Source organism: Phaenicophaeus curvirostris, chromosome 4 (genome assembly GCF_032191515.1).
Source record: "Phaenicophaeus curvirostris isolate KB17595 chromosome 4, BPBGC_Pcur_1.0, whole genome shotgun sequence".
In the NCBI taxonomy this organism is placed as follows: Eukaryota; Metazoa; Chordata; class Aves; order Cuculiformes; family Cuculidae; genus Phaenicophaeus; species Phaenicophaeus curvirostris.
The window spans coordinates 66642497-66661917 of record NC_091395.1 but is presented as its reverse complement, the minus strand read 5'-3'; the positions used below and the strand labels follow the sequence as shown (position 1 = coordinate 66661917).

At 38.8% G+C, this 19421-nt stretch overlaps 1 protein-coding gene across 2 annotated transcripts in view; it reads left to right on the top strand.

The window, feature by feature from the left end:
* Positions 1–19421, top strand: part of AFAP1 (actin filament associated protein 1) — an 85580-nt gene that overhangs the window by 27793 nt on the left and 38366 nt on the right. For both annotated transcript variants that reach the window (XM_069856377.1, XM_069856378.1), the window contains 3 exons: positions 1028–1125; positions 12861–12969; positions 18782–18993. In XM_069856377.1, the coding sequence (XP_069712478.1) occupies positions 1028–1125; positions 12861–12969; positions 18782–18993 (419 nt within the window). The remainder of the gene's footprint in view (positions 1–1027; positions 1126–12860; positions 12970–18781; positions 18994–19421) is intronic.

Here is a 19421-nt window from a genome sequence, read left to right as displayed (position 1 = left end):
ATGATACCATGTTCCTATTAAATGATCTCCACTGGGATTTAAATTATTATGCCAAAAACTCAGAATGGGTGGGTTGCTTCTCTTTTTCCTTGTGATGGAGATATCATAGTGATACAAAGGATGTTCAAAGCAACTTTTACATTTAGCTTCTTTCCCTTTTCAAATTCACCTAGATTACTTAAAAAACTAAAAATGCAGAAAAAAGGAGATGGTGTCAAAACATGCTGAGTGTGTAGTTCTGTTATTGGTGAGCTGGTTCGGACGATGCCAGCCAAGCAGCAGTGCGCTCCAGGTTAGCGTGTCGTAGCATCCTGCATTTCCCAGGACTTGTGCAAACTCACACCACAGCTTCATGATCAGAGGTGGTTGGGACATTAGGGAGCCCAGGGAACATGATTGCTGTGAGCTTGGCTGAATAGCTGTCACCACTGCTGCAGGACCAGGAGAGAGGCAGGGTCTTTCCTAATCTTTTGGCATGAAGGTTGATTTTGGATTCATTTCTGCATGATGGCCTTGCCCATCCAAAATGTGCCATGGGAACAACTGTTCCTCATCTCCTCTTGTAAAAGGCAACAGTCACATACTGCCGACAGGCTGACCATTGTTTTATGGTGACACTGGAATGTTCTCAAGTGTGGTGTCTTCCCCCTGTAAATGGCTTTATCTGTATGTTAGACACCTGGCAACGTGTTTGCATTTTAGTGGTTTAGGTCTTTCAGTTCCAGATGGATAGACAGTTCAGAATGATTTCCTGTAAATTTTTTCTGTGTCTGGTATTTGTTGATCCAAATAGCATGTATGTCATTATGATATAGAGTTAAGTATGTGTTTGTTCTGCTTGATTAAATTCCTGAATTCTCAGCATTCTTCCAGCACTGCCTCAACAAACTGCACCCAGTAGGCAGTCTGTGAGCAGCACTGCGTGCCAGTTTTCAGGGTGTGACAGTCAGACATGGTGTCCACATGTGGAAAAAATGTCCTGTATGCATCCACCAATGTGTTAAGTGATGTCTGTTGCTCTTCACAGGTTTTGAAATAAAAGAACATGTACAGAAGCAAGAAATTGCCAACAGTTTGCCAGCGCCTCCTCAAATGCCTTTACCAGAAATACCTCAGCAGTGGCTGGTGAGTGTTAATTTAAATATATATGAAAGAATGTATTTGTGATAAGCATTAACAAAAATGTTGACAAGCAGAAGGAGCCTTCAGGTCCTGGGAAATTATTTATCTCAGTTTTGCCCTGGTGGAGGGAATTGGGTCCAGCTTGCAGAAGACAAGCCAAAAAATTCACTGTGGTGATATAAGCCCAGGTACAGGTCACCTGCAAAGTTGTGGAATCACAATCCTTGGAGAATTTCAAAATTCGAATGGCAAAAGCCTGAGGAACTTAAGATTAACTTCAAAGAGTACGTTTGCCTTATGCTGGAGCTCCCTGCCTTCTTCTTATGATTTTAAGACTCCGTCTTGATAGCTAAAAAAAATGAAAATGCAGAGTTTTAAAATGAAGGAAGAATACTTCCTTCTTTTCTACGGTCTTTAGCGCCCTTCTGTGCTCTGCCTCATGGTAGGAAATTTGCTGCAGAACAAGTAGAAGTGTATATTCTTGGAGATATTTGTAGCAAAGATACTGTTTAAGATCTGTGATTCAGTTCCTTCAGCTGGGAGCAGCTGTCTTGTTAGAGAATAAACTATAAACAAATTTTAATTTTCAGTTACTGATTTTCCAGTAGATCTGAGGAAAACATTTTCAACATTTTTTAGAGAAACATAAGCAAGTACTGAATTGACCTGTTGAAAAAGTGATCATGATCTTAGTGCTAAAACTGTTAAATTGTCCATCTTTTAATTCATTTGTGAAAGATTTTGTGCATGGTGATAAGGACAGTCTGTGAAGACCTGCATTCATTGGTTGAAGCAAGAAATACACATGCAGCTTATGGGAGCAGAAGAACTGGATAACTAGTGTTCTGCTTTATTTTAGTGTGTTATCTTGTTATTGCATTTATGCCCAGTTTTAAGAGATATACAACCCAGTAGCATCTTGTGAACATAAGAACTAATTTATCAGATTAAACACTTGTCCAGCTTTTTGTAATAACCTTTATTTGATGGTGCATGATGCTGTGTGCTGCAGAAAAAGTAAAAACACCCCAATAAACACATACTATGTACAATGCCTTAATCAGTTTCTCCCTAAGCATCATCAGCTTTTGGTTTGCAACTTGAACAAGATTTTTTTTTTTAATTTTAATTCTACCTAATATAGTGAGATATGCTGGAATAAGTATAGGAAGGGAATGTTTATACTACAAATAGTAATATCCAGAGTTCATATATATATTGCAGCAAAATTCAATTAAAAAATGTGCTATAAAATAATTATGCAAGATTTGAATGGATGCAAAAGTTATCTTATTAATATGCAGTGAAGCCTGGAGAATCCATTTCATGGTTCACAGTGCCTGAAAATGATTTTTTCTTTAATTCAGGATTCATATAGCATAAATTACAAGGGAGGGAGTCGATGAGAGGAAGGAAAATTATGCAGAATGCACATGCCTTTGAAATGTAGACTTCAGGTACTAGCTTCGTAAACTGAAACCAATTGAGATCCTTGTTGTTTCATATTTATGTAGGTTCAGTTTAATAAATTGGCTCTGAATATTCAGGTTGTTTTTCTAAAGACAACTGACCTACTTTTCCTTTGTGCTATACTAATGTGTAAATTCTTTTAAAGTTGGTACAGCTGCAGTGAGTGAAATGCTGTGAAGGATGTATTAAGTACAAGAGGTCACTGCTGTTTTTTGGAGTAGTTGAGTTTGGATTTTGGAGTAACAAAAATATTTCTCTAAGATACAGTGGGAATTACTGTGGAAGATGACACAGAGCAGACTGGTCTGGAGTGTGGTCTTCCCATATTGAGCCTGGCAGAGTGGAGTTTTAACATGGCCCTCCCCTCTGACCTGCACGTAACTCTGTGGATGCTCTCATCTCAGTGAAGTCACCAAGCTGAACTGTTTTTTCCATAGTGACAGCATCTGATTTTTGCCAATTCCCCTGCAGTTTTGTTGTTGCTGTCAGGCAGGGGTGGTTCAAGCTTCCCTTTCTGGTGTCAGTGCCACTGTGAGATCAGCCATGAAATATCCCAGGTCTCTTGTTGTCTTGCATTATCCAAATACAAGTTAAAAGTGGTGCTATTTTAAGACAGTAGCAAATTGCAATTAGTGCAGAAGACCAGATGGAGTCAGGAGGGAAGGACGAAACCATCAGCTTCTTGAACTTTGAACACCAGGGCAAGGTCAAACCCCAGTCTGACTGTTCAAAACTTTTCCTGACATCATGTTGAATTAATGAAATTGTTCATTAGTCTTTTTCTGGAAACTCTTCTATTAGATGCCTCTTTGTTAACCCCTCATTATTATTATTAGATATGATCAGAGACTGTCACATTATCTTTGTTTTTAAACCAGGCTAGACATGGACAGACATGGGATTGTTCAGCCTAGAGAAGAGAAGGATCTGCAGAAACCTTATAGCAGCCTGCCAGTACTTAAAAGGGACCTACAGGAAAGCTGAAGAGGGACTCTTTATGAGGGAGTGCAGTTATAGGATGAGGGGAAACAGTTTTAAGCTGAAAGAAGGAAGATTTAGATAGATATTAGGAAGAAATGTTTTACTTTGAGGGTGGTGGGGCACTGGTACAGGTTGTCCAGAGAAGTGGATGGTCCATCCCTGGGGGCGTTCAAGGCCAGGTTGGATGAGGCTTTCAGCAACCTGATCTAGTGGAAAGTGTCCCTGCCCATGGAAGAGGGGTTGGAACTAGCTCATCCTTTGGGCCCCTTCCAACATAAACCGTTCTATAATAACTTACAATGGCTAAGATCTAATTTCCTCTTCCATTAATACTCCTGCATGGTGACTTTCAACCGACCCTTAATCAATTGACTCCTAAACATTTGTAGCTGATGATACTAGTCTGTACATAATTACGTTGATTAGTGACACAGGTACTGAGTATCCTTTCATAGCCACTTCTCATAGACCATGGCTTTCCTAGTTGGGTGGAAGAAATCCCCTGGGCCATTTTCTTCATGTGGCAAGTTGGAAGTCATGTTATATGGCACTTCTTTTTGTCAGCCATTCAGGACGGAATTTTTTTCTACTTATTGAATAACAGCTAGTGGTGGTCTCAGCTTCCACTGGAACACAATATGCTGACAGAACACAGGAATTTACTGGAAGTGGCAATCAATAACTTTAAATAAACTGTGCTCTGTTTTAAAATCTATGGTTTTAGCACATCATTTATTGTGGATGTTGAAAATTAAAGTTTGATTTACGCCACTGTTTCTTTTTATGGCACTCAAGGGATTCTGCATTCAAAAATGTTTAGTCTGAATTGATGTTTAAGCTTTTACTAATGTAAAGATGTGTGGGTGGGAAGAATTCAGTACTCCTTAAAGTAGTGCCAGGAGCCAGAATTATGTGTGGGCATGTGCTGTGCAAGGTTTCTTTTGTAAATCTGTAAATAGACCTGCATATTAGCTCAGGCCAAATCTTCTATCAGCTTTGTTACTCATCAGCCCATGAAAAAAGAGTGTAAAATTAATTTCATTTAGAGACATGCTGTTTATAGTTCAAATGAAGTCTCCAATTAAAACATATTAAAGCCCAGAGCGTTTTCCTTACTTCAGTGGGCTTTGGACCAGATTTTAAGTTTGAGGGACAAAGTTGGACCTTGCATGTACCTGAATAAAGCGACTCACTAATCACACAGTCTCTTAGTAATTCTGCATACATTCCCTTGTCTACATCTGATCTAGCAAACTTTCCATCAAGCTTAGAAAGCACAAATACTCGCTTGCTTTAGCCTGTGCATACAGCTCCTTCAGATGGCCAGCAAAGTAAAAGCTGCTGATAAAGGATTTGAGCTTAAGGACAACTCCGAGTCCTCCTGCAGACCTGAAACACCACTTGCCTGAGAGCATTAGTATGTCCTTGCTAACGTGAATACAGAGCCAGCAGCTAGGGTAACTGTGCCTGGGTCAACAACAGAGGAGATCACCGTGTTTGAAATAGTCATTTTGATTCACACCTCTGGAACCTGCTTCCTGCAAGGGCTTGTATCTGTTAGCCTGGTTTCTCCACCTGTACACCAGGAGCTACTTTTATGATATTTCCCTGCACTTGACAGGCAAGAAGCAGTGCTAGATGGTGAATTTGGAGGAATACAGAGGCACAGAGACAAAACTCTGTGTGTACTTCACAGTGCCGCTGGTGATTTAAGTCTCAGATCCCATCACTGCACTATCACCAAGTTGCCTTGAAGCATATATTCCACTGAGACGATAGAATAAGATCCAGTGCGTCCTGCTGCTCAGACACGCCTGAGGATTACTGGCATAAATTATCCACAGCATGACAGTGACAGAATACTTCCAGCCTCCAAACATTTGGTTGTCATACTACATCTGACAGTTGGTGATTTCAGTGCACTGTGCAGTCCAACAAAATCAAATACAAACAGCACACTTAGCTGTTTTGCATGATTTTCACAGTGAAATTGAGTATATGTTTTATTTTTCTTGGAATATTGACAATTTAATAATGATTTAACCGCAACAAGTGTCCAGCAAGATGCCAGAACCCCTGTAGATATAAATCAAAAGGATAGGTCATCTTCCTCCAACCCTTTCCTGCAATGTATACAGTCACTCTGTAGGGGTGTTTCATATAAATGGGTTTCCTATTGTGGAGAAGCAATTTGACAGCCTTGCTTTATCTGGCTGCCTGTCAGATATACTCTCAGATATTTATTAGAAAATGCTGAATGGAGACAGTGTCCTGGGGGAAGGAAAAAATCATCCTGAAATCAGAAGGATTTTTAAGGTGATACATCACCAATTACACTAATCATTCTTTGAACAACATCCACAAAATAGCCAGTCTTAGATTTTTTCTAAAGTGTGTAGTCAGGCTATTGCCATGACAAAAGCAAGAGGCTCATGTGCCAGGTGGGTACTTACGAATCTGTATTTTATCTTTTTCTTCTAAAACTGAAAATCAGTTGTTATTCCCTGTTGCTCTTAAAGTATAATCTTAAGATAGTATTAGTCTTGGAGTTTCTGTCTTTGGAGAAAATTTTTGAAAGCCACAAAAATAAATTCAACAGAAATTCAGTTATTTCATTCAGAGCTGGCAGACAGCTTCAGTTCAGTTTCAATGAGATTTTCTGTAACGAAGGAACAACTAAATAGCCCTTTTTGTTATTCAGTGCAGTTACTCTTATTGCAGGCAATTATAGAATATTAACTTTTTCAGAAATGTATCAAAATCTATAATATTGTAATACTGGTAACCAAGTATATAATATGTAAACTATAAAGGTAACCAAAATCTATAATTCATGTTCTGGTGGAAATGGTGCTGCCGACAATTTCATCACTGTATTGCTTGATCTTGTTGGCACTGTCATGTTGTGTATCTGGACGAGCTTATTAACACCTGGAACAGGAAGGTGAGTTTGTCTTTGCTGGGAATTACAGATACTTCTTTGAGCATGGTTACAATAACCACTGAGGCCCCATACTGCTTAAAATTCAGATTCATCTTTTTCATGTAATATACATGAAAGTGTTCCTCAGCATTAATTTAAGCTCATTTCTGTTCTTGGTACACTCAGACCCTTTGTTTGATATGAGTCAACTCTATTGTTTTCTCTGAGTGATACTTTCAGTTGGCTGTGTATTAATCTTTTATTATAAAATCTGAAGATACAGAAATATTGTGGGGTTGTTCCTGGCTCATTCTTTTTCACTTTTGAATTCCTTAGATCTTCTGTTACCTCCATTCTGGAGTCTGGAGATTATTTCCATTCCTGTATTACATTGGGTTTGTCTATAACTCCTTTCCCTGTCCTTTCAGTGGTGCACTCCGTGCTCTAGTCTTCGGTTTTATTTAATATATCAAATGTTAATTAAACACAATGGCAAGAAATGAGACTTTAGCTTATGACTGTGTTCTGATGCTGGCTGACACTGCCGTTGGAGAGATGTATGAACCAACTAGATTCTCTGCCCAGTCAATATACTCTGTTGGTTTCTTACTGTTTCCATTTGATCCTCTTCATTGCTGTCTTTACCTTCCTGTTACTGAGGTAAAGAGGCTATCAAGTTACATACGAAGAACTCAGATATACTGAATTTTGTGAAATGATAAGTTAGCTCCTGGTTGCATTCCTGTGTAAATGCTGTCTAGACAATCTTCAGATCAAACTGTGGAGCCATAATATGCCCTGATTCATTCTTTAAATGTAAGCAAGTCTATTCAGATCTCTTTCCCATAATCAGGCTGTGCTTCCTGAGGCTGCAAACTGTAGTCATAAGAGTCTGTATACGAAACACTTTTCCAGAGACACTTTTAGTTAGGCATTCATCCCTGAATCAGCAGACACACACTTAGGCTATGTCAGATGTACCTCCATTCCCTGGAAGACAGTGTACAAAGTGCATGCCTTTTTTTATTCTTAGTCTTAAAATCTAAACAAAAGGTTTGCTTGTGCTTATACTCATCCTTCACCTGGTCACTTCTGCTAGCATTTCCACCTTGCCCTATTCTCTTCAGCACTGCAGTAGGAACCAGTTCGGCTCTTTATAGAATAGCTGAGGTTTGCTGGTCCTCCCATCATGTCTGACTCTGGGTGTTGATTTCTTTGGCAATTCCTTTTGATTTTTCCTGGGAGCATCAGTCCTAGAGGCATGTGCTGTAATTGCTTGTGTACACTCAGTGGTGGTTGGTGTGACTATATCGACAGCCTGTCATGCAGCTGTATTAACCCACCTTGCCATGGGACTGACAAATACAGGCTGGGCAGAGGATGGATTGAACACAGCTGTGAAGAAAAGGACGTTGGGGTGCTGAATGATGAGAAGCTCAACATGACTTGGCAATGTGCGCTTGCAGCCTGGAACACCAAGCATATCCTGGTTGCTTCAAGACAAGTGTGACCAGCAGGTCGAGGGAGGTGATTCTGCTCCTCTACTCCACTCTGGTGAGACCCTACCTGGAGTACTTCATCCAGCTTTGGGGCCTCTATGTGAGAAGGACAAGGTTCTATTGGAGCGAGTCCAGAGGAGGACCACAAAGGTGATCATAAGGATGGAACACCTCTTCTTCAAAGACATACTTGAGAGAGTTGGAGTTGTTCAGCCAGAAAAGAAGGCCCTGGGGACAACTTATAGCAGCCGTCCAGTACCTAAAGGGGGTCTACAAGAAAGCTAGGGAGGGACTTTTTTACAATGATGATTTCTTTTTAGTGCCTTAGCGATTTTGAGTCATTCACACCAAGTATGTGACAAGTACTGGTGACCAATTTCCTGCCCTTACAATGGGATGAAGAAATCTGCTTGAAATGTGCTGTCGGTGATTTTGCCAGTTGTATTGGTATTGAGTTTCTTGTTTTATTTTGTGTTCTAGACAGCCATTTTTTTACACATGGGGAAAGGGCTTATAAATGTGTTTTCTCTCCCAGGCTGAGGATGCTGTGGGGTTGTACAGAGGTCAGGTCCAAAGCAAGTGGTGTATGCATGTTCTTCTTGACAACCCACATTTGCCTGCTGGCTTCTGAATAGCTTTATTATGCATCACCAGTGCGTGACCACTTTTCCAGTCTCATGTTGCTCCTTTTCAGTGTTGAGAGGTTACATAGCAGCTGGCTCCAAGTACAGCTGGATCTGAATTTGTGGTTGATCTAATAACACACGTGCGAGCATGGCCCTTGGATTGCTGGCAGTCTTTGCTTGCAGCATGGTTGTACTGACAGTATTTGTCTCTGCTAAAGTCACTGTTTTCTGCTGGAAGTCTCCACATCCTAAATCATTCCTTGAAGGGAAACATTTCTTTCTATTTCCTACATAATGTCAGTCTTCACTGAGGTGTAAAGTGATTTTATATCCTTAGGTTCCTGTATGATCACTCTTACTTTCCTCTGCATTTCGTTCTGCTTTCCAAACTATACACTTTAATATCATCAGGAGATATCAGGCAGACTATCCCTAAAACAAGTTCTTACCTGTCTTGGTAAGTACCTTGGACAGAAGTGGGACGTAAAGTATTTTATCTCCTAGGATAAAGTAGGAAAAAGTTCATTTGTGGGCTGTGGAACACAGAGGAACAGGTAGAAGGAAAGACCATAGTATGCCGTGAATTTAATATTTGCACTAAGGCGGTTTCATAGTTTCTAGTAAAATAATGAGTTTCGCTGTCCACCTACATATTGCATATTATTTGGAGATATTTGTTTCTTTCTTTCAACAATCCCTCCTGGAAACTGGAGTTGGGCATCCCATGCACAAGCCAGTGTTTAATGTGTTATGAGATTTCAGCTCTGTGGTGTAATTATCACCCCATCCTTCCTGGTATCAAGTAAAGCATCTCTCATTTGGTCTCAGACCCAGCACCTGACAAACACATTTATGAATATTATTTCAGTATTACTGATACTACTCTGAGCAACAATATCTCACTTATCTTTGTACCTTTTTATCCAGTGAGATAATTTTTTTTTCCTCACTCCATTCATATTCTTGCGATTGAGCAAGGTTATTTGTCTTGAGAGGCAGCATTTACTAGTTTTCTTCCTTGTGACCTGTAGAAATGAAAAAGTATAAATTTGTGCTTATGCTTTCTTTGCAGGTTGCCAGGTCTTTCCTCCTGATACCACTCTAGCTACACCTGTTCTAGCTTGTGTGGGTTTTTTTAATTTAATCATTTTATAGAATATGTAAATGGTTTTGTGGGGTTTATGGCATTTTTATTTTCAGGTAAATGAATGGGCAGTTATTGAATCAAGAATTATGTCAGTTCATCATTCATAACTTCATCAAAATTCTTCCAGTTAAAAATTTCAAAGTTGAAAGCATTAAACAATACAACTAGCAATAGTATAAAAAAAAAGCACTGTAAATATCAGTAAATGATATCAGAATGCTCAAATGTGCTTTTGACATTTCATGATGCTCAAACACTTACATATTCTGTAGCTCCTCAAAGATGTAGTTGTTTATGGTAAAGCTTTGAGCAAGGTATTTTTATTTTTTGTTTAATTAGTTGGATTTTTTTGCAATATTAAAGAAACCTTGCTTTAATCAGAAAGTATTTAGTGTTGGATATTTCTTTTTCTTGTGATATATTATTTTAAATCTTTTTTATTGTTATTTTCAACTTTGTTATGGCAAGCGCTGCAAAATGCATTTTAGAAAGGAGGGACCAGTTAATTCAGCAATGGGTTCCATCTGTGTTGACATTGGCTGCACAGCTCAGCCTGCCCCAGCTGTATGAAGTACCCAGTGCTCCAGCAGGGTTGAATTCAGACAAGCAGCATTTGTGTTTCATTTCCCTTTCTCTTTCTTTCTGAATAACATCTTGTATAAAAACAGGAGGGTTTTTTCTCCTAATCTTTGTTGGAACCTGTTATTTGTTTCTGGATAAAAGGAAAAAAAAAAAAGCAACCTCAGCGTTGTGTCAAGTCAAAACTGGAATGACTCTCAGAATGGGTATTTCCTGGGTGAATTAGGTTTAATAATGGTAGGAATTTCACATTTTGTATATACATCTGACAGGGAAAACAGTTTTAGGCTAGACCAAAATATTAGAATATCTGTGTTATGAAAGGGATGGTAAGAAGCTACACTGCTCCAGTAACAAACCTTGAATTTGACTCGCTTGAGCAGGACTCTCCCCACCTGCCTGAAGGGAGAAAATACAAACCCTTTGGAGGCAGTTCCCCGTGTTATGTCTAGCATGTCAAGCCACACAAAGCTGATGCATGCAGGTGTGTAGCGGAAAATTCATAACGTGCTGTCGACTTTTCAATGTTAATGAATATGTAGTATGTTTTAATGTCCTTTATGCCTGTTGTGCTGAAACAGGTAACCTTGAAGACTCAAAATAATTTGTGATGATATGCAGATTTTCACTGTGGGTTTTGTCACTAGAATCATGAGAAAACTACACTATAAGTCTTTTTTCTCATTATTTTGTTTCTTTGACAGATAATTTCAGTAGTAAAATTGGTCTGTTAGAAAATCTAATTTGTTTCACTCTGTGGATAATAGTAATTGCCATCTCTTATCTGTAATTGAGTGTGATGTATGAAGTTTGCTGTATCATTTGATATAGAAGTAACTACAGTATAAATATCAATCTGACAAAGAATTTCTGTGTTCAGTCACAATTCAGTCATTGTTTATGAGGAAGTTTCTGATTTTACTCAGTGCGCAAAGGGAAGTCAGTTTTGAATGAACTGAAGGGAAGATTTGTTCACTATGTTCTTGCTTTCCTGCACATCGGGAATACACAAGCACGTACACACAAGGTGGAATAACCTACTTGATATAAATTTAACTGCAGAGCACACTAAGTCTGGGACTTGTCTTGCTCATATTGTTAAGAGTTAGCTGTCTGGCGTAGGCGTGTAATCAGTAATGAGATTTGGAGATTTTGGAGCTTTGAAATCTGCAAAGATTAATCCAGCCCTGAAAGCACCCACAGAAGTACTTTCTTTACAGCTAATGCCACATGGTATCAAAGCTCAGGTTCCTCTGGGTAAATTTAGTTCTAAAGCAAAAGAGGAGTCTAGTCACTATGACTTCATCTGTATTATGTGGAAGAAGGTTCTATACCTCTAATACACTGTTCAGCCCATTGAATTACGATCCAGAAATGTTTGTATCTAACAGTGAGTAAAGCCCACCCTGACTGATTACTTACTTTGAAGGCTTTGAGCAACCTGATCTAGTAGAGGGTGTCCCTGCCCGTGGCAGGTTGGAACTAGATATTTAAGGTCTCTTCCGACCTAAACCATTCTATTATTCTCTGATCTCTGTTCATTCTCCAAGTTTGGACTGGATCAGTCTAATGCAGACAAACACCGTAACATCTCTTTCATTGCATAGAAAAGAGAAAGATGTATTGAAAAAATATTATTGCAGATATGAGACTCTGCTTACAATTTATATTTTTGTAAGTATACAATAAACCACTGGTATTGGAAAAAGACTTCAGTATTTTCTCCTATATGAAAATACGAAACTAAAAACCCGTGACAAATGTGAATGAATTCTATGTACTTATTAAGCAAATAGAACAGTAAAGTCATATGGAAGAAGTACTAAATTTAGTTTTTTTCTATCAACATACCAACAGTTGGTTAGTTTTAAGTTTAAAACTGGTTTATATTTAGGAAAGAAGCATTTTAGAATTTGACCTGGTATTTGAAATATGGGAGTTGCTTGATGTTCCAAAGGTTGTAGCTCAGTTTTCGCTTTGTAGCAACAGCATTTTAGAAGTTAATGTCTACATTAAGAACTGGATTGCCATTGAAAAAAAAATAATACATTGTGAAAATATGATCTAAATTATCTGTCCTTGATCTTTGCCAGCTGAGGCTATTTAAATTTTCTAAACTGTCCAAACAATCTTTTGTTTGCTGTTGTAATACAAATTATTTTAGGTGTTAAATACTAATAATTAAGCCTTAACACTTTAAAATGGTCTTCAGTGCTTCAAATCTCAACCTCTACTTGCTATTGTTTAGTTAGTTATAACATATGAGGACCTCCAGATTTAGGCTTACTACCCTTCTAACACCTTTTTCAAAGGACAATGTCTAATTCACTGCTCCAGAGCCTTGCCTCTTGAGACAGTTAACCTAAGAAATAGCCACAAGAGCAGCCATTGGGTTGATAAGGCTGGTGTCATTAACACTGATCATGAGCAGATGTTTATTTTAACCATGTTTATTTTGACCATGACCAACACAGTGTTGGTCTGTAATCACTTTTTCTTTCTTCTTCATTTAGCCACCAGATAATGGACCTCCACCATTACCAACATCTTCCCTTCCTGAAGGCTATTATGAAGAGGCAGTGCCGCTTAGTCCTGGGAAGGCTCCTGAGTACATCACTTCTAGTGAGTAATATATACCCAAACCAGTTTCTGAGCAATTGGTAATTCCAGTGTCCTACAGCTTCTTCTATATCCAACAGCTGCTTCTCTATTAGTGCTGTGGTCATGTGTCAGAACCATGGCTTTGACCATTTGGGCTCTGTTCTGATTGTCCTGCATTCATTTGGTTTGCAAAACTGTTTTGGTGTGCACAAACCAGTTCCTTTTAGAGGAAGCTAAACCTGGAGTTCAAGTCAGGTGCACGTAAACATGTTTCAGCTGCTGTTGGATACAGAGGGTCCAAATCATCCGCAGTTGGTTTGGACAGCTTTGAACTACAAATACGGTGAGGGCATTGGACCAGAGTTAAGTATAGTCTAGAGTAAATGCCTCTAAACAGCATCTAGTGTGAATGGAGAGGCCTCAGAAGCTGGTGCTGCAGATGTATTGCTATGCTCCCATTGCCCTCATTTACTTGCTAAAGTAGACAAATAAAAAAAAAAAAATTAAAAATATGTGATTTGCAGCATTTCTGATGGCACACTGTGGATAGGGATAAATCAGTCATACTGGATCCCACAAGCCATATTTGATGCACGTGGCAGGATTTTTGTGACTACTCATTTACTGCAAAAGGCAGAGGACTGCCTCCCAACTGACCAAGAGCTCATCCTTCTGCAACAAGAAAACACTCTTTCTCATATCCAAATGCTTATCCAAAGACCTATGCACTGTAGTGGAGCTACGCTGAGACTACACTGATGAAACACTGAAATGACAGCTGTGAGCATTTACACAGGATCAGTCAGCAGGACATTATGTACCAGAATATTACAGTTTTTCCTTTTTCCTGCTTTTCTGATGGCTGGGATAAATTATTATTTGTGTAAGGCTGATTTATCACTAATCGTTATTTTCTATGGCCCAAAGATTAAAGGCATATCTTCCCCCATTTCATAGTAATTTTTATTATCTGAACCAGAACAAATCCATAAAATTATATCTCTGTTCTTAAAAGACAGGCATTCGAGCCACCTTTGAACATTAATTGTTCATTTACACACTACACAAACTGAGGTTATCTGGCAGTGCTTAATTTACCTAAGAAATTCAAGGTAAGAATGAGTTTCGTATACAGTCAAACAAATGAAGGAACATAGAGTCTTAGCAGAACAGCAGAATCATTCCTCTCTTCATTTCCTCCTTTGAAACACTGCAGGGGGGTCCTGCTACACCCTGTAATCTGGTGAATTGCTGATTTATATTTTGTCAATAAACAAGAGTCATGCTCAGGCAGAAAAATATAAGTAGTACAAATGTTAATAGCACTACTAAGGGATCATCTATGGAAAATAGGTGAAATACAAAACTGATTTCTTATTGGACTTAACAGTGCGAATCTATAAATATCAGCCTCAGGATATCAGCCTCAAAAATTCATTAATAGTTCGGTAGTTTAAGTGTATAGATCCAGACATTTGAGGCTCTGTTAGTGTAACTTACCATCCCACTTGCTGTGATTAAGCTTAATTTTCTGATATCCTGAACTCCTTATCATCTCTTTTAATTTGTGTTAAAAGTATTCCACCCTTCATCGGTAATAAAGCTGCTTTTGAATTCAATATGCCATTAGTGCTGTATCTCCACTCAAGGAAAACTTCTACTAAATCCAGTGTATGTGGTAATTAAAATAAACCACTAAAGCAGCGTATTAACCAAAAATGTAATCTTAGCTGTTCAGGATGTCTTAGGATGGAGAAGACCATAACAAAGAATTGCTAAAAGTATAAGAAGTGCAAGAATAAGCTGTTAAATAACTGTTGAGGTAGATATAATTATCATAAGTAAATATTCCTACAGTATATTTTTGTAGTGTCATTAATGGCATGGAGGCTTACATGCCGTATGTCCTACCTATAAAAGCAAACAGCAGCAGAATATTGCAGAATCATGAAAATGAAATATCTGTAACTTCCCCAAATGCCTGTAACCTGTTTGTAAATAAACACTTATATGTAGGTGAAAACAAGACTGCATATGCCTTGTCTGATAACTTACTTTCTCTTTATTAGAAGCTAGTGATCTGTACAATATAGCTAAATTATTACAGACTAATCTTTGGAATATGCTATTACAAATAACGTGGAAGTCCACTGAGATTTTCGCCCCTTAACAGAGGAAAATTTTGATGAAGAGTCAAAAGAAGCTAGAATAACTCAGAAAATGCAGAAACACACACATTAAAAGGTAGATCAGCAGCACTGGAACATGTTGTATCAGTGCATCTCAGTCTCTGAGGCTTTAGTAGACTTAATAAAATCACTTTATTTTAGAGAGACAATTTTCATGTTTTCATAGAATCATAGAATAACCAGGTTGGAAGAGGCCCGCTGGATCATCGAGTCCAACCATTCCCATCAAACACTAAACCATATCCCTCAGCACCTCGTCTACCTGTGCCTTAAACACCTCCAGGGAAGGTGACTCAACCACCTCCCTGGGCAGCCTGTTCCAGTGCCCAATGACCCTTTCTGTAAAGAATTTTTTCCTAAAGTCTAGCCTAAACCTCCCCTGGCAGAGCTTGAGGCCATTCCCTCTTGTCCTGTCCCCTGTCACTTGGGAGAAGAGGCCAGCACCCTCCTCTCTACAACCTCCTTTCAGGTAGTTGTAGAGAGCAATGAGGTCTCCCCTCAGCCTCCTCTTCTCCAGGCTAAACAACCCCAGCTCTCTCAGCTGTTCCTCATAAGGCCTGTTCTCCAGCCCCTTCACCAGCTTTGTTGCTCTTCTCTGGACTCACTCCAGAGCCTCAACATCCTTCTTGTGGTGAGGGGCCCAGAACTGAACACAGGATTCGAGGAGCGGTCTCACCAGTGCCGAGTACAGAGGGAGAATAACCTCCCTGGACCTGCTGGTCACGCTGTTTCTGATACAAGCCAAGATGCCATTGGCCTTCTTGGCCACCTGGGCACACTGCTGGCTCGTGTTCAGTCGCTGTCAACCAACACCCCCAGGTCCCTCTCCTCCAGGCAGCTTTCTAGACAGACTTCTCCTAGTCTGTAGCACTGCATAGGGTTGTTGTGCCCCAAGTGCAGGACCCGGCATTTGGCCTTGTTAAACCTCATGCCATTGGACTCTGCCCAGCGGTCCAGCCTGTTCAGATCCCTTTGCAGAGCCTCCCGACCCTCCAGCAGATCAACACTTCCACCCAGCTTAGTGTCGTCTGCAAACTTTTCTACACCTGTTTTGTATTTCTCTCCTTTCTCTCACCCCCTTCCCCACACCAAAACCAAGAGTGTGTTGACTCTAACGTATACGCGAGACATTTTCAGATTTTACCTATAATTTACTGTCCAGCCCGTTGGATTACACATAGCAATGAGACGATAAGAGATAACAGGATTTACTCAAAAATAGCCTTTCCACAACTTGCCTTTGCACAGTTTGCTTCCATAATCTAGGATTTTTAAATAGAAACTTCACTGCTTCCCCAGTTCAGTTCACAATGTGTGTTGGTTGGAAGTGATACTGCTTCATCACCCTTTGAAATTGAACATACATGCAGGATTTCGCTGCATAACTTTATGAATGTCTGCTAAACCTGTTATGTATGGGTCGTAGACTGTCTATGATATTTATGTTAAAATAGTCACTTGACAATATGAGCAGAAGCTAGTTTGTGTCTCAGAGCCTGAAAGCCTTGTATTGGTCATCATACAGCAGTTTACAGAAAAGAAAGGATAGAAGCAGGATGTGGCAAAGAGTAGCAAAGTTTCAGCCTGGATTATATTAGTACTCCAGGGTGATCATGTTTCCTGGCGTGAGTCACATAGCAAACTCTTCTTCTGGCCGAGAGTCCCACAAAACAAGGAGAGAAACATGGGCAGTAGTTAATGGGCAGGGTATGGCAACAGGTCCCCAAAGATCCTGTTAGATTTTGTGAGGATTTGAGCCCAGAAATGTCAGCCTCGAAAGTTCCTGTAGGCTTTCATCCTCCTGTAAACAGAGATTTGGATAAAACTACATCTGTTGTGCCGGAGAGTCCCTTTGCTGCTCTTACACCTGACTGCTAACTTGAAATCTACACTTGGACTGCTGGTGAGCCTGCCATGGGAAGCACCTATAAGGATATTTAATGAGCAGAATCTTAGAGACTTCTCAATCAACACTTCCTACAATTGATTTTTTAGAAACTAGTAAAACCTGCTGTAGGAAAAAAAGTCATACAATTGACTGTTGTGAGAAAAAAAACAGCCGCCTTACTGAGAAACAAATGAGATTGTTGTATGGGTTTTATGGTTAGAAGAAAAGCAACTCTGACAAAGAGATAACCGATAATTTTATCCAAGGCAAAACTTTCTTCTGTGCAATATGAAGGTTTTAAATCATGTCCTACAGAGGAAACTACCCCAATATGTTAAAACTGATTTGTTTTTTGCATCCTTTTGATTGATACACTTAAAAAAGCAGATGGGAAAGATATATTTGATAGACCATCCTCTGACTGATTATGCAAAACCAAATACCCTGTAAAAAATTATTTTCTAATAAATCTATCAGTTTAAACATCTAACCTGAATATTTCTATCTTCCTCTTGATTCTTTTCAAAGCAAGTGAAAAATTGTAGTGTTTTCCCATTGATAATCATCTGAGGCTTTTACCACTTGCTTGTTTGGAGCTACCCCAAAACCAAACATTCCAAGACAGAATTGACGAGCAGACAGTAATTCAATTTTTTTTTTTAAAAAAAAAAAAGTGTTTCAGGAGCTTCAAATTTTATTTTCATTTCACTTTGGAAAGAAGATGCATTATTTTGTACACTTTTGTGTAAACACAAGTGAGTTCAGAGTATCTCTTGATTCAGAGATGTGAGGAGGTCTGGGTATATTCCTTTCTGACTACCCACGTAGGGAAGAACTGATTTAAAATTAACCTTTCAGCAGACCACTCTCTTGTCCTCTTCCCAATTGTCCTGGGTCTCCTTCCTAGATTTCAGTTGTGTCCTAAATATGTAACTAAAGGAAATGAGTGATTTTCTTCCACTTTCTGGCCTAAAAATATATCAAAGCCTACTTGAAGTGTTTAGATGAAATTTCAGCTGTTAAAATTATTTCAATCAATTCTCCTTCATGGGAACATCTGCCAGTAAAGAACAGGCATGTGTTCAGGTGTTATCTGAAGGGCTTTGTATATATAAACCCACATAAGCAAATAAATAAAACCATGAACTCCAGCAGAATACATAGTTTAAGGAACAACATCATCTATTCAACGTTAATTGTATCAGTGCAGTTAATTGTATCAGTATGTGAGAGTTGCATGAAATGTTATGATATAATAGGTAGATAGTGCTGCATAGTTTAGCCTTATGACCTTTGTCATATTCAATATTTGTTTCTTGTTCTGCTGTACTAATATGGACATTTCTGTGCCTACATTTTGCATTATGCAGTAATATGAGATGAAGATGTTTCTCTGTACAGAAGATCAAAATGTCTGCTGAATGTCTTCAAATATCTTTTGAAGATAATAAAACACTACCTAGAAATCTAGCTGTGTATTCTCAGTTAATTCTTTCAATTAAAATTTCCTGGCTGTTGGTATGGATCTTATATAAAGTTTTATAATGGAACGGCATCTCTTATTCAATTAACTTAATGTATTTATATTACTCAATTAACTTAGTGTATTGATATTACTAAGCTCTGAAACAGTAATTTGTTCATGGCTGACTTTCAAAAGCTTTAATTTAAAATGAACCTTGTGGAGATTTTCAGTTATTTCAGTATGCTTCATGCCTAAATGTTTTAACTTGACACTTACACACTTTTCTTAAAGATTATGACTCTGATGCTATGAGCAGCTCTTATGAATCCTACGATGAGGAGGAGGAGGATGGAAAGGGGAAGAAAATGAGACATCAATGGCCTTCCGAGGAGGCCTCTATGGATCTGGTGAAGGATGCCAAAATCTGCGCCTTCCTCCTTAGAAAGAAACGATTTGGGCAATGGACCAAACTACTGTGTGTTATCAAAGAAAACAAACTATTGGTAATTTTTATTTTAATCTAGCTGTATTTTCTTTGTACCTTTTAGATTATGTATTTATTTTTACAGGAATCAGGTTTTTTGAGTATGTTCTGCAAACAGTGGCCAAGTCTATACTAACTCTACCAAAGGGTTTTGTCGTGATTTACCCAAGAAGCAAAGAAGCACTGAAATTAGAAGTATCATTTAACCACTTAGAACGTTGATTTTTATTGCACTTAAGCTTAAACCCAGGCTGTTCCCTGATATTGGAAAGAAAGTCTGGCCTATTAGCTTCTAACGTGTTTCATTTGGGAAAAAAAAAATGCTGAAACTGTAAATCCAGTCTTTCGTTCCCTGAGGACCAAAAATCTCATAGGGAGCTTTGTACATGAACTGTTGGATCAGACCACTGGAGAGAAAAGTCCCTTGTTAAACTGAATTCACTTGGC